The sequence below is a fragment of the Papaver somniferum genome, chromosome 3, assembly GCF_003573695.1.
Source record: "Papaver somniferum cultivar HN1 chromosome 3, ASM357369v1, whole genome shotgun sequence".
NCBI lineage: Eukaryota > Viridiplantae > Streptophyta > Magnoliopsida > Ranunculales > Papaveraceae > Papaver > Papaver somniferum.
Window position 1 is genome coordinate 13,962,869 of NC_039360.1, and position 11,132 is coordinate 13,974,000.

Here is an 11,132-nt window from a genome sequence, read left to right on the forward strand (position 1 = left end):
AAAGCTGTTGTATAAGTAGTCCTCAGGCATGCAAAATTCGCCTGGCTTGCATATGTGAGTGAGAGACTCAAAATAGGAGAGTGTTTGTAAGACTAAGGCTTGGTTCAAGGTGAACAAGTCTGTGTAAGTCCCTAAGTGCAGGTTTTGTATTTCTTCCCTTTGATGCAATAAAATGAAGTGATTGTGTCATGTTTTAAGTGTTCTTGGTTGGTTGATTGTTGTTGGTGATGTATGGCGATGTTTGAATGTATTATGGGATGCATTTGAGAAGTTTAGAGAAGTGAAAGAAGGCTAAAAGACTACCGCTGTTAACACGAAGAGTTGGTTGTTTGCATAGGTACAAACTTATAAGGCTTAAGTGCAGATGGGTGAAGCATTATTCACAGAACCACTGTGTTGCTGGGTTATACTTTGGCAGAAAATTTCTGGGGTGTTTGAAGGTGTGACAGTTACCACCCCTGCTATCTGACAAATATCAGCTGCCAACCCATCAGCATTACTACAACTGCCTTAAACACTAGTACAGAATAAACTTCTGCTTACTACTGCAAGACAAAATCGGGAACCGTCTCTTGATAGATCTCAAGTGACTGGGGTATGCCCTAATAACGAAAATCAAATAAAAAAACCTTTAAATACAAAAAATAACATTAATAGAATTGTAGGGTAGGATTTGGTATATGCATAAAGATCATAGATCTATGTTTATCACAAAACAACATATTGTTGTCATTTCAGAATTAGAAATCTGCATCTAGTTTGAAGACGTAATTTGCTTCACCCCCATCTTGTAAATTGGACATAACAGAAGCTTTCTGATAATCTCCCACTCTTCTCTCAAAAAAATTAGCTTTACCTCTGGAAAAGATGAAGAAATATTTAAAATATAAATCACATCTTAAATATGACTAGTACTCGACGGAACTATCGCTCTTCGATAGTCAACGAAATCAGAACGACGACGGAAGAGAAAAACTACCAGAGGCATACTTTAAACCAAATTTCCATTACCCATAGCTTACAAGACCTATGTGTCCCACATAAACCTAATTTAGGCCTATGATCTGGGACAAGTATGTCTACTTGATCAGCCTACTCTAGCTCCTACAAAAGCCCCATAGATATGTAGAATACAACGTAAGCTTAACCAAAAACAATAACATAGTTATTCAATACTCACTGCAAAGAAATGAACTCCATCCAGTCGAATGGGTTTTCCACATTATATTTCCTCTGACACCCTAAGGAAACCTGGAAACGCATAAGCGGATTAGGCTAGTATACAAAGAAAAACCCAAGAGAGAAAAGGTCCAGCAGATAGAGTACCAGAAGACGATCTGCCACAAACTTAATGTACTGGCTCATTAGATCAGAGTTCATGCCGATCAATGCACAAGGTAGGGCATCACAAACAAATTCTGTCTCAATTTCCACCGCTTCATGCACAACTTGATGCACCAATTGCCAATTTAATGGCTTCTTTAACAAGCTGTTAGCATGTACAAATTATAACAGCGTTACAACTTATTGCTTGTCTCAATTCTAATGCAGGTTATTGGTTAAGCTCGAGGTCAAGACCCTCTCCAAAAAATTAGCCAAAATTTTGCTTAATTAACAAACTGGTAGATAAAAATCAAAATCGAAACTAAAACCATAAACCTGTATAGAAGACAAGCAAAGTCGCAGTGGAGGCCCTCATCCCTCGAAATAAGTTCATTGGAGAAGGTTAATCCAGGCATCAGTCCCCTCTTCTTTAACCAGAAAATAGCACAAAAGCTGAGACGAAAGTAGGATGTGTGAAGGAGTATTGAAAAAGAAAAAAATTAAGACTGACACCACAAATGGACTAGTTATTTACCTTCCTGAGAAGAAAATTCCTTCAACACAGGAGAAAGCAACGAGTCGCTCCGCAAATGACCTACCACTGCATAATCCAATTGGGTGGAATAAGCAGTCAGTGAAGGGACAAAATTCTATGTTACCCCACAAATGGATTGTGAAAGAAAAGCCAATACAGTGTCAAATGCAGGTTCTTACGAACAGATATTCTGTTGCTATTTCAACTGTAGGCACAGTATACAATGTAGGCTGGCTCGTGTGACTATAAACAAATTATAGAAACAAAATGATGGGAGACAAACACAAACCAATTCCCAATCAGCTATTAGAAAGAGCTATAGAATTGGATTCATAAACCCCACCCCAGAAGAATCAACAATAACACATGGATACGGAAAATGTAAGAATACCTTTGAATCCAATTCAATGCCCACTTTGCCTTCCTTGTAACACAGGGTATGTTTTCAACAGCATTAAACAATCTATGCTTCTCCCTCGAATCCTTAATGTAAGTCTCCAAGAGTAAACTATACATCTCTGAGAAGAAACAAAACAAAAGATTTTGACATTCAAGCCCCCTACGAATACCCTCAATAAAACAAAAACTAAAGTTTGATCTTATTAGATGTGTGATTATACCTGAATGAACATTTTCCATGGCAATTTGAAACCCATAAAACGCTCTTGCCTAGAACAATGAAAAATCGTTAACCACAGTAAACTATTAAAAAACTAATCCAGACAGATTGTTTAAAAGGAATGATTATGACCTCTGGTATTTGAATATCATTAAGAAACCTGGCAGCCAAATTCTCCAACACAATACCATCAGAAGCAGCAAAGAAAGCCAGTACATGACTTATAAAGTGTTTCTCAGAATCTGACAAAGTTTCCCAATGTGAAACATCACTGGAGAGATCAACCTCTTCAGCTGCATTTAAAAGTTACCAAATGAAAAAAATAAGAATCCTCTAACCATGGTGCTGAACCCAAAGTCTTAAGAGTTTAACTAAGACATGATACACATGCACGTACACAATGAACAAGGGAGTTTTATGCAACAGAGATGGATCACTTAACCAACTTGAAGATAACTTCAAGCGCAGTTCCACCACTCAACTTCACAAGATAAAAGGTTAGTTCTTTAATTCAACTGGGAACAATCTTAACTCAAAGATTTGTTATAATAAGGCTCTTTCACTGAAATCAAGTCGAAGCTTGTGTCTAGTTCTTATAGAAAAAGTATATACCAACAACATTTTCTTTTACCATAAGGGAAAATCTTCCTCAACTCTATGTCACAACTCATTGCATGCTGTCACATATAGGAAGCTAAAATCAAAATCATATGTTACTAGTATGCTGTGAAAATTTACTCCTATTATCTCAACTGGGTTGTACCCATACTTATAGGGAACATCTGCACCCGTGTCAGATATGTATTGTTTGTCGGGTAACGATAGGGACACCATACTTGTAGGCTAATCGGACACCCATCTGTGCAACCCAGTATCTCAAACTATAAGGCTGCGATTCCACCCAAGGTTTTTGATCATACTTGAATTTAGCCAACAACAAAAAAAAAAATCAACTTTTTCATTTATGGGAATTCTACAGAGTCTGGCTTATAAGCTAATCAACAATAAAGAGCAAACTTAGGTGCAATCCAGTATCTCAGACCCTATAAGGCATCAATTCCGCCCAAGTTCTTTGATCATGCTTGAATTTAGCCAACAACGAAAAAAAATCAAACTTTTTCATTTATGGGAATTCTACAGAGTATGGCTTATAAGATGGAAAAACAAACCAAATAACAGTAAGAGGATGAGGATAGAAAATGGAATACCAGTCCAAATACTTGCTTGGGCTTTTTTATACATCTCCCAAACCTCTTTGTATCGTATTGGAAACATACAGAATCTCTCTGTTTGTTCCATCAGTATCGGTTCTTCTTCTTCCGATGAATATCTCTTCTTCTCATTTCCGCCTCTTAGAGAACCCATCTCGGATTTTGATTGATTTTTCTCAGTGATCTTGAGAACCCTAGTTAAACCCTTGACGGTTCTACAGACTCCGGTAAACTTTGGGGAAGGAAAGAAAATGGGAAGAAGAAAGAAGATGAAACAAGAAACGTGGCACACACTTTCGGTTAAGTACTTTTACGCCCGGTTTCCACGGTTTTCTATGTACAAGTTGGGTGAACGTCACAATTGAATTTTAGCCGTTTTCTTATAAAGTGGGTGAACAACACAACTGAAGATTGGTCTAGCCGCCGGCCGATAAAGATTAGTTATCCGCGGGCATAGATAGAAGAACAGGATCCTACTGCGTAGAAGTGGCTCAGCACCTCAACCACTGTGGATGAGCAAAGCCACCTTTGCAACTGCTGATAAAGATCATTGAGGTACAAAAATTTACGCAAGGTACTGGGACTGCTTAGTGCAAAGAACAGAGAAACCAAAACAAAACATTTACCCCAAATCTGTAATACTGGAGTATATGCATTGAGGTGTAATATGATGGACTTGGTTAATAATACATTGTAGACGTCCAAACAAAAAACTAGAACACAGTCATTACTTATTACGGAGAGAACTGGACCAGTCTAAATTGCGGGTGAGAAATCTACATTGGCGTTTTCCAATTATCAAAAACTGCAAACTCAGCTAGAACTAGCAGTGCACCGCTAGTGATGGTAGAATCACCAGATCTTTGTTTTGACCCAAAAGAGGAGGATGACAATACCAAATACTATGGCAACTGGCGCCCATTTACGAATCAACGCCTGCAATGGAAGGTGAAATTTACAATCAAATACGAAACAAAGAAGCATCAAGAATTGTATGTACCATAAACAATCTGTTTTCAAGTATGGATCCCATCAAAAGTCCCAGTAGCTAGACCTGTCTATGAGAATATTACTCTCCAAGTTAGATTTAGAGTTCTATTCCTAAAAAGGAAAACCAGGGGAATTTTATTTTACTTCAAATTATCAATATAGAAAGAATTGCTATCCCTGCCCTGCGACATACACAAAGTATAAGGGATCTTCTGGTCTATGGTTGATATATAGATAAAGGTAGAGAGATTTATGTTATAGGACGATCAACACATAGGGTAAAAATGTAACCTAGAAGGTGAAGTTGTAAAAGTCTTTTTTGATTTTCAATTAAATGAATTTCCTGTGGTCTTATTCAGCAATCCCTACTTGTGTTTTTACTTGCTGTATTTGTTGTCTTATTGAGGTCAAGTTTGATCAATGAATAGTTAAATACACAAGAAGCATTAACTAAGCAGATAAAAAATCTTAATGAGTTTATGCAACAGAGGAGAACAATTTAGGTACAACTTCTAGCGTGATTAATTCGGTTAGTTTGGTTCCTAAGAAGTACCTTTGAAGGCCTTCTTCTTTCAATCGAAATGTTTCATTCCAACAAACCACTAAGAGAGAAGACTTGTATAACTTGTGGATTTTTTTTTACATAATTCCAGGAAAAGAAAACTTCGAAGGTACTTCTTAGAAACAAATTAACCAAAAGAAAATTTGGGTCACATGTAGTAAGCACTTCTTAATTCTTATAAAGTGAAATGACAGGGCGGTGCATCATTCGTTTGACATTCAAATTCGTCAGATCAAACTTTTTTCTCTTATGAGTTTACTTTACTTATTTAGTGACCAAAGTCGAGGTCCGAAGGCACGAACACTTCTTACTAAGACAAAAGGAAAGAAGGAGTGAGTGATCCCTGTGCTGTAGTGCTACTACTAGATGCACAAAGTAAAGGCTTCAAAGGCTAAGGCTCATGCAAAACTACCAATCAGAAAATTCGAATAAAAAGGAAATAAAACTGACCTGTCGATTAAGATCTCTTGCCTTATCGGCATAGATGCCAGATTCAGAGGTTAAGTGACTCGACATTTCGCTGACCTCTGCAACATTGAAAACCAAGAGTCGTGTAAAAAGTGTGTGTGTGTATATATATATATGTATGTATACATATTAAGAAATGCTGGGGAGCACAGGAGTGGAAGTTACTCTACAAGCTAGAGGCAATGAAACAAGGGCAAAATTGTTACAACTACGTGACAGTGCCTTAAGATATAGAACTCTTAAGATAATATGATTGCTCATTTTCTTACGGCACCCAGTAAATACTATGACATAGATCGGTACCCATTCAGAGATCTTCAAAATACCATGTACCCGTGATATACAATTAAATTCCTGTCTACGTTTATGAAAACAGCAAATCTCTAGATTTAACTGCAACAGTTTGGTGTCATGTTAAAAATTAAAAATGCAAAATACAGTGGAACTTACGGTCCAATTTTTCACCGACACCAAGAACTTCTTGAACGTTCCTAATCATTATTTGATGCACCTCAAAAAGTTCATCATTCAACTTGGCAAGGTTCCGTTGAGTACTAGTATCCAAGTACAGTTTCTTGGTCTTCTGTATAAAAGTATCTTTCAACAAAAAGTAAAAAAGTAAAAAACCAATAAACATGAATTGGAGAATGAATCAAGAAGCAATTAAGTTAAAAAGATCGACATGTAGGGAACACCGACCAAACTTGATAAATGCATAGGGTCTCGCAGCTGTTTCTATTTGATTTCCATTAACACGTTCAAATTCATTTCTCAAGTCCTCCAAGTATTGGAAAGCAAGCTTCTTAGGATAAGAACGATCACACATTGTCAAGTAACATACATGGCCTTCAATAATATAGCTAATGATGAAGTCAAGGTAACAAAGTTGGAATAATATGGTTTCAACTTTCAAGTAGAAAAACCAATGCAAATGACAACAGTGTGAACTTGAATTGAGTAAACAGTTCTATCGATTCTATTTTTCACATGATTAATATGAAACATCAGATGGCCAATTATAACAGAGGATACTGGAAAACATAAGGACCAGTCTCAATTGACATTCTCGACGCATCATTCTGACCGCTTGACAGGTTCTTAAACAACGCCTTAGCCTGGTGCTTGTAAACATCAGCATCTTGTAGATTACGTGCATCATCCAATCCTTCTACTAATGGAAGACCATCGGTAACACGGGCTATCATTGTGAGCTTCACCATCTTCAGAATACTTGAAATGATCACCAATCACCACCTATGTCTAGAAACAAGGGAAACACAATAAAGAAGAATTGATGACGGCACAAGCAATTCAATGTATAAAAGTTAACTTCCATAACAATGAATAAGGATGAAAGAATTTCGAAACAAATACATGCAACAGATTCCCCACCTGCAGATCATCTAACAAATCAAAAACATTGATAGCAGACCCTACTCTCCCCTACATGATTCCATTCACATATATAACAATAAACACCCCCGTCAATTCCATTTAAATTGGTTCTCTAATAGAATTCCAAAGTAGTTCATACCATTCACACATATATAACAATTAACACAACCGTCAAAATGTTCCATTTAAATTGGTACCCCAACAGAATTCCAATGTAGTTCATAGCATAAATAGTGACAAAGCAATACATTCATTACTTATTTGAACCATACATGAATTAAAAACATTGAATTCAACTATTCTGGGTACAAACGAATAACAGAATCTTGTTTGTAACTTGCTCAGGTAACAGAATTCTCCATGTAGTATATGTGATCTTACTTAACTACTAACCCTAAGTAGAGGTCTTTACATACATTATAAAATTTTAATTCCACGAATTGAAAATCAACATTGCTGGAACTTGAAACACTAATATAACCCTAACATACATTTACAAAGAGATAATACAGCAGTAAAATCGAACAAATTCAACTACATCAAAACTTTTAAAGTAGAACTCCGGTTGTATTTAATCAAAATGTGGGTTACATTTGGTCACTGCGTACTTAAATTTCTCGCGGTATTTTCACATTTTCAAGGTAAGTTTTTTATTTAGAAAAACAACTAAATTATGAAAATAATTCGTGGGAAACAAAACACTTCTTAGAAGTACCAATTAAATCGATAGGTAGTTAATTTTCTTAGATTGACTTAAGTTTCTTGACTTTATAGGGTTGCATTTAGTTATTTTCTTGTGGATTTTTTTTTACATAATTTCAGAAAAACAAGACTTCAAAGGTACTTCTTAGAAACAAACTAACCAAAAGAAAATTTGGGTCACATCATAGTAAGCACTTCTGAATTCTTATAAAGCGAAATGACAGAGTGGTGCATCATTCGTTAGACATTCAAATTCGTCAGATCAAACTTTTTTCTCTTATGAGTTTACTTCACTTATTTAGTGATCATAGTCGAGGTCAGGCACAAACACTTCTTACTAAGACAAAAGGAAAGAAAGAGTGACTGATCCCTGTGCTGTAGTGCTACTACCAGATGCACAAAGTAAAGGTTTCAAAGGCTAAGGCTCATGCAAAGCTACCAATCCGAAAATTCAAATAAAAAGGAAACAAAACTGACCTGTCGATTTAGATCTCTTGCCTTATCGGCATAGATGCGAGATTCAGAGGTTAAGCGACTCGACATTTGGGTGACCTCTGCAACATTGAAACCAGGAGTTATGTAAAAAGTATATATGCATATATATTAAGAGATGCTGGGAAGCACAGGAGTGAAAGTTACACTACAAGCTAGAGGCAATGAAACAAGGGCAAAATGATTACAACTATGTGACAGTGCCTTAACAGTTAGATATAGGACTCCTAAGATAATACAATAGCTCATTTTCTTATGGCACCCAGTATACTATGACATAGAGGCACTCGTTCACGTTCAGGGATCTTCAAAATACCACGTACCCATGATATACATTTAAAATCCTGTCTACGTTTATGAAAACAGAAAATCTCTAGATTTCACTGCACAGTATATTAGTGTCATGTTAAAAATTAAAAATGCAAAATACAGTGGGACTTACGGTCCAATTTTTCACCGACACCAAGAACTTCTTGAACGTTCCGAGTCATGATTTGGTGCACCTCAAAAAGTTCATCATTCAACTTGGCAAGGTTCCGTTGAGTACTAGTATCCAAGTACAGTTTCTTGGTCTTCTGTATAAAAGTATCTTTCAACAAAAACAACAAAAAGTAAAAAACCAATAAACATGAAGTGGAGAATGAATCAAGAAGCAATTAAGATAAAATATCGACATGCAGGGAAGACCAACCAAATTTGATAAACGCATAGGGTCTCGCAGCTGTTTCTATTTGATTTCCATTAACACGTTCAAATTCATTTCTCAAGTCCTCCAGGTATTGGAAAGCAAGCTTCTTTGGATAAGAACGATCACACATTGTCAAGTAACATACATGGCCTTCAATAATATAGCTAAAGATGAAGTCAAGGTAACAAAGTTGGAATAATCTAGTTTCACCTTTCAAGTAGAAAAACCAAGACAAATGACAACAGTCTGAACTTGAAGTATATGTAAGATAACGATGAGTAAACAGTTCTATCGATTCTATTTTACACATGATTAATAAGAAACATCAGATGGCCAATTATAACAGAGGATACTGGAAAACATAAGGACCAGTTTCAATTGACATTCTTGACGCATCATTCTGACCGCTTGACAGGTTCTTAAACAACGCCTTAGCCTGGTGCTTGTAAACATCAGCATCTTGTAGATTACGTACATCATCCAATCCTTCTACTAATGGAAGACCATCGGTAGCACGGGCAATCATTGTGAGCTTCACCATCTTGATCACCAATCACCACCTATGTCTAGAAACAAGGGAAACACTATAAAGAAGAATTGATGATAGGACAAGCAACTTTCATAACAATGAATAGATGAAAGAATTTTGAAACAAATACATGCAACGGATTCCCACACCACAGATCATCTAACAAATCAAAAACATTGATAGCAGACACTACTTTGTCCCCTAAATGATTCCATTCATACATATAACAATTAACACCCAGTCAAAATTTTCCATTTAAATTGGTAGTCTAATAGAATTCCAATGTAGTTCATAGCATAAATAATGACAAAGCAATACAATTCATTACTTATTCAAACCTTACATGAACTACATACATTGATTCAACTATTCTGGGTACAAACGAATACCAGAATCTTATTTGTAACTTGTTCAGGTAACAGAATACTCCATGTAGTATAGGTGATCTTGCTTAACTACTAACCCTAGGTAGAGGTCTTTAAAAACATTATAAATTTTTAATTCCACGAATTGAAAATCAACATTGCTAGAACTTGAAACACTAATTTAACCCTAACGTACATTTACAAAGAGATACAGCAATAAAATCGAACAAATTCAAGTACATCGTCAAAACCAAACCCTAACTTAAACATACATAAGACTCAGTGAGGATTGGGAGAAAATGAAAGAAAATAAAAGATCGTAGTGGATTAGAAAACCAATCATATTAGTTAACATTGTGAAATCGGGAAGAAGGGAAATTAATGTACCATAATTCTTTTGTATTTTCTAGGGTTTCAAAATTAAGACGACGGAGCTCAGCTGCTAATACTTTCACCTGGAAATGAAATGTGATTCCTCCCTGCTATACAATGTAGAAGAATGGGTTAAAATGCCCGGGCCATCTTTATGGCCCTGTTTTTCGCTTCTAGCTCCGAGGGTCACGAGGTATATTTGGGACTAGCAAATTTTGTGCCTCGAGACCCACAAATGCACCTTACAATCTTTCCGTCCAAGTGTCATCTGGCAGCATAGTGATTGAGTGAATCAAGTTTCACTCATTTGTGTTTCAGTCTTATAAGTTTGCACAGTGCAAACAGCCAACTCTAGAGTTTTACAGCGGACGTCTTCTATTTACTTCTCAAATGCTTACCATAAATCATTCAAATGTCGCCATACATTTACTCCAGCCAACCAAGAACACTTAGAACATGACACAATTCCTCATTTTATAGCATCAAAGGGAAGAACACAAAACTTGCGCATTTAGGGACTTACACATATTTGTTCCTATTGAACCAAGCCTTAGCCTTACAAAAACTCCCTCAATTGAGTCTCACATCTCCTATGTAAGCCTACTGATTTTCCAATGTTTTAGCACTATTTATGCATCGTCTTTATTGGCTGCACAACTGTTGCACACGCATGGGACAGCCATTTTTTCTATTGGGCAGTTCCATAACCGTCAATAATTGTGCCAACTAGGACAGTGTCTTCTCTAACTCGGCTCATCCTTCAACACATGTTCTGAGGTAGTTATGGACACTCTCCCACGCTTATAAACTTCCTTTATAACCGTCCTTACTTGTCTCTCACCATTTCCACACTTGTAAAGCCAATAACCAACTCATAACCG

The 11,132-nt window shown here is 36.4% G+C and overlaps 2 protein-coding genes across 8 annotated transcripts; both read right to left on the bottom strand.

Annotated features, from left to right (window-relative positions):
- Nucleotides 1-620: 620 nt before the first annotated feature.
- LOC113355342 (ribonucleoside-diphosphate reductase small chain A-like) lies at nt 621-3,993 on the bottom strand. Its single transcript, XM_026598175.1, has 9 exons — nt 3,686-3,993; nt 2,610-2,770; nt 2,479-2,527; nt 2,250-2,376; nt 1,859-1,924; nt 1,660-1,776; nt 1,327-1,489; nt 1,181-1,251; nt 621-858 (listed from the first exon to the last, which is right to left on the bottom strand). Exons 1-9 carry the CDS (start codon nt 3,840-3,842, stop codon nt 741-743), a joined length of 1,029 nt encoding a protein of 342 aa, XP_026453960.1. The 5' UTR covers nt 3,843-3,993; the 3' UTR covers nt 621-740.
- A 245-nt stretch (nt 3,994-4,238) lies between these two features.
- Nucleotides 4,239-10,403, bottom strand: LOC113355343 (25.3 kDa vesicle transport protein-like). Of its 7 annotated transcripts, XR_003362369.1 has the most exons (8): nt 10,267-10,403; nt 9,339-9,551; nt 8,989-9,149; nt 8,740-8,886; nt 8,283-8,359; nt 6,741-6,962; nt 6,408-6,568; nt 6,159-6,291 (listed from the first exon to the last, which is right to left on the bottom strand). XR_003362369.1 is itself a non-coding variant. In XM_026598177.1 (7 exons), exons 3-7 carry the CDS (start codon nt 6,926-6,928, stop codon nt 4,541-4,543), a joined length of 657 nt encoding a protein of 218 aa, XP_026453962.1. In that variant the 5' UTR covers nt 6,929-6,968; nt 8,283-8,359; nt 8,740-8,795; the 3' UTR covers nt 4,239-4,540. The 7 variants fall into 7 exon arrangements, 6 of the variants coding, with proteins under 6 accessions (XP_026453962.1, XP_026453965.1, XP_026453964.1 ...); XM_026598177.1 differs by lacking the exons at nt 8,989-9,149; nt 9,339-9,551; nt 10,267-10,403 and adding exons at nt 4,239-4,624; nt 5,691-5,767 and having other exon boundaries at nt 6,159-6,305; nt 6,741-6,968; nt 8,740-8,795; XM_026598180.1 differs by lacking the exons at nt 8,989-9,149; nt 9,339-9,551; nt 10,267-10,403 and adding exons at nt 4,239-4,624; nt 5,691-5,767 and having other exon boundaries at nt 6,159-6,305; nt 8,740-8,759.
- Between the last annotated feature and the right edge of the window lie 729 nt (nt 10,404-11,132).

Coding starts and splice junctions, on each gene's coding strand:
- LOC113355342 (XM_026598175.1), bottom strand. CDS start 3,842: ATGGGTTCTCTAAGAGGCGGAAATGAGAAGAAGAGATATTCATCGGAA. Junction 2,528..2,609: donor ATGATATTCAAATACCAGAG/GTCATAATCATT, acceptor TCATTGTTCTAG/GCAAGAGCGTTTTATGGGTT. Junction 1,925..2,249: donor GCATTGAATTGGATTCAAAG/GTATTCTTACAT, acceptor TGGATTATGCAG/TGGTAGGTCATTTGCGGAGC.
- LOC113355343 (XM_026598176.1), bottom strand. CDS start 9,526: ATGGTGAAGCTCACAATGATTGCCCGTGCTACCGATGGTCTTCCATTA. Junction 8,360..8,739: donor TGTCGGTGAAAAATTGGACC/GTAAGTCCCACT, acceptor TCAATGTTGCAG/AGGTCACCCAAATGTCGAGT. Junction 6,963..8,282: donor CAAGAGATCTAAATCGACAG/GTCAGTTTTGTT, acceptor TTCTAGACATAG/GTGGTGATTGGTGATCATTT.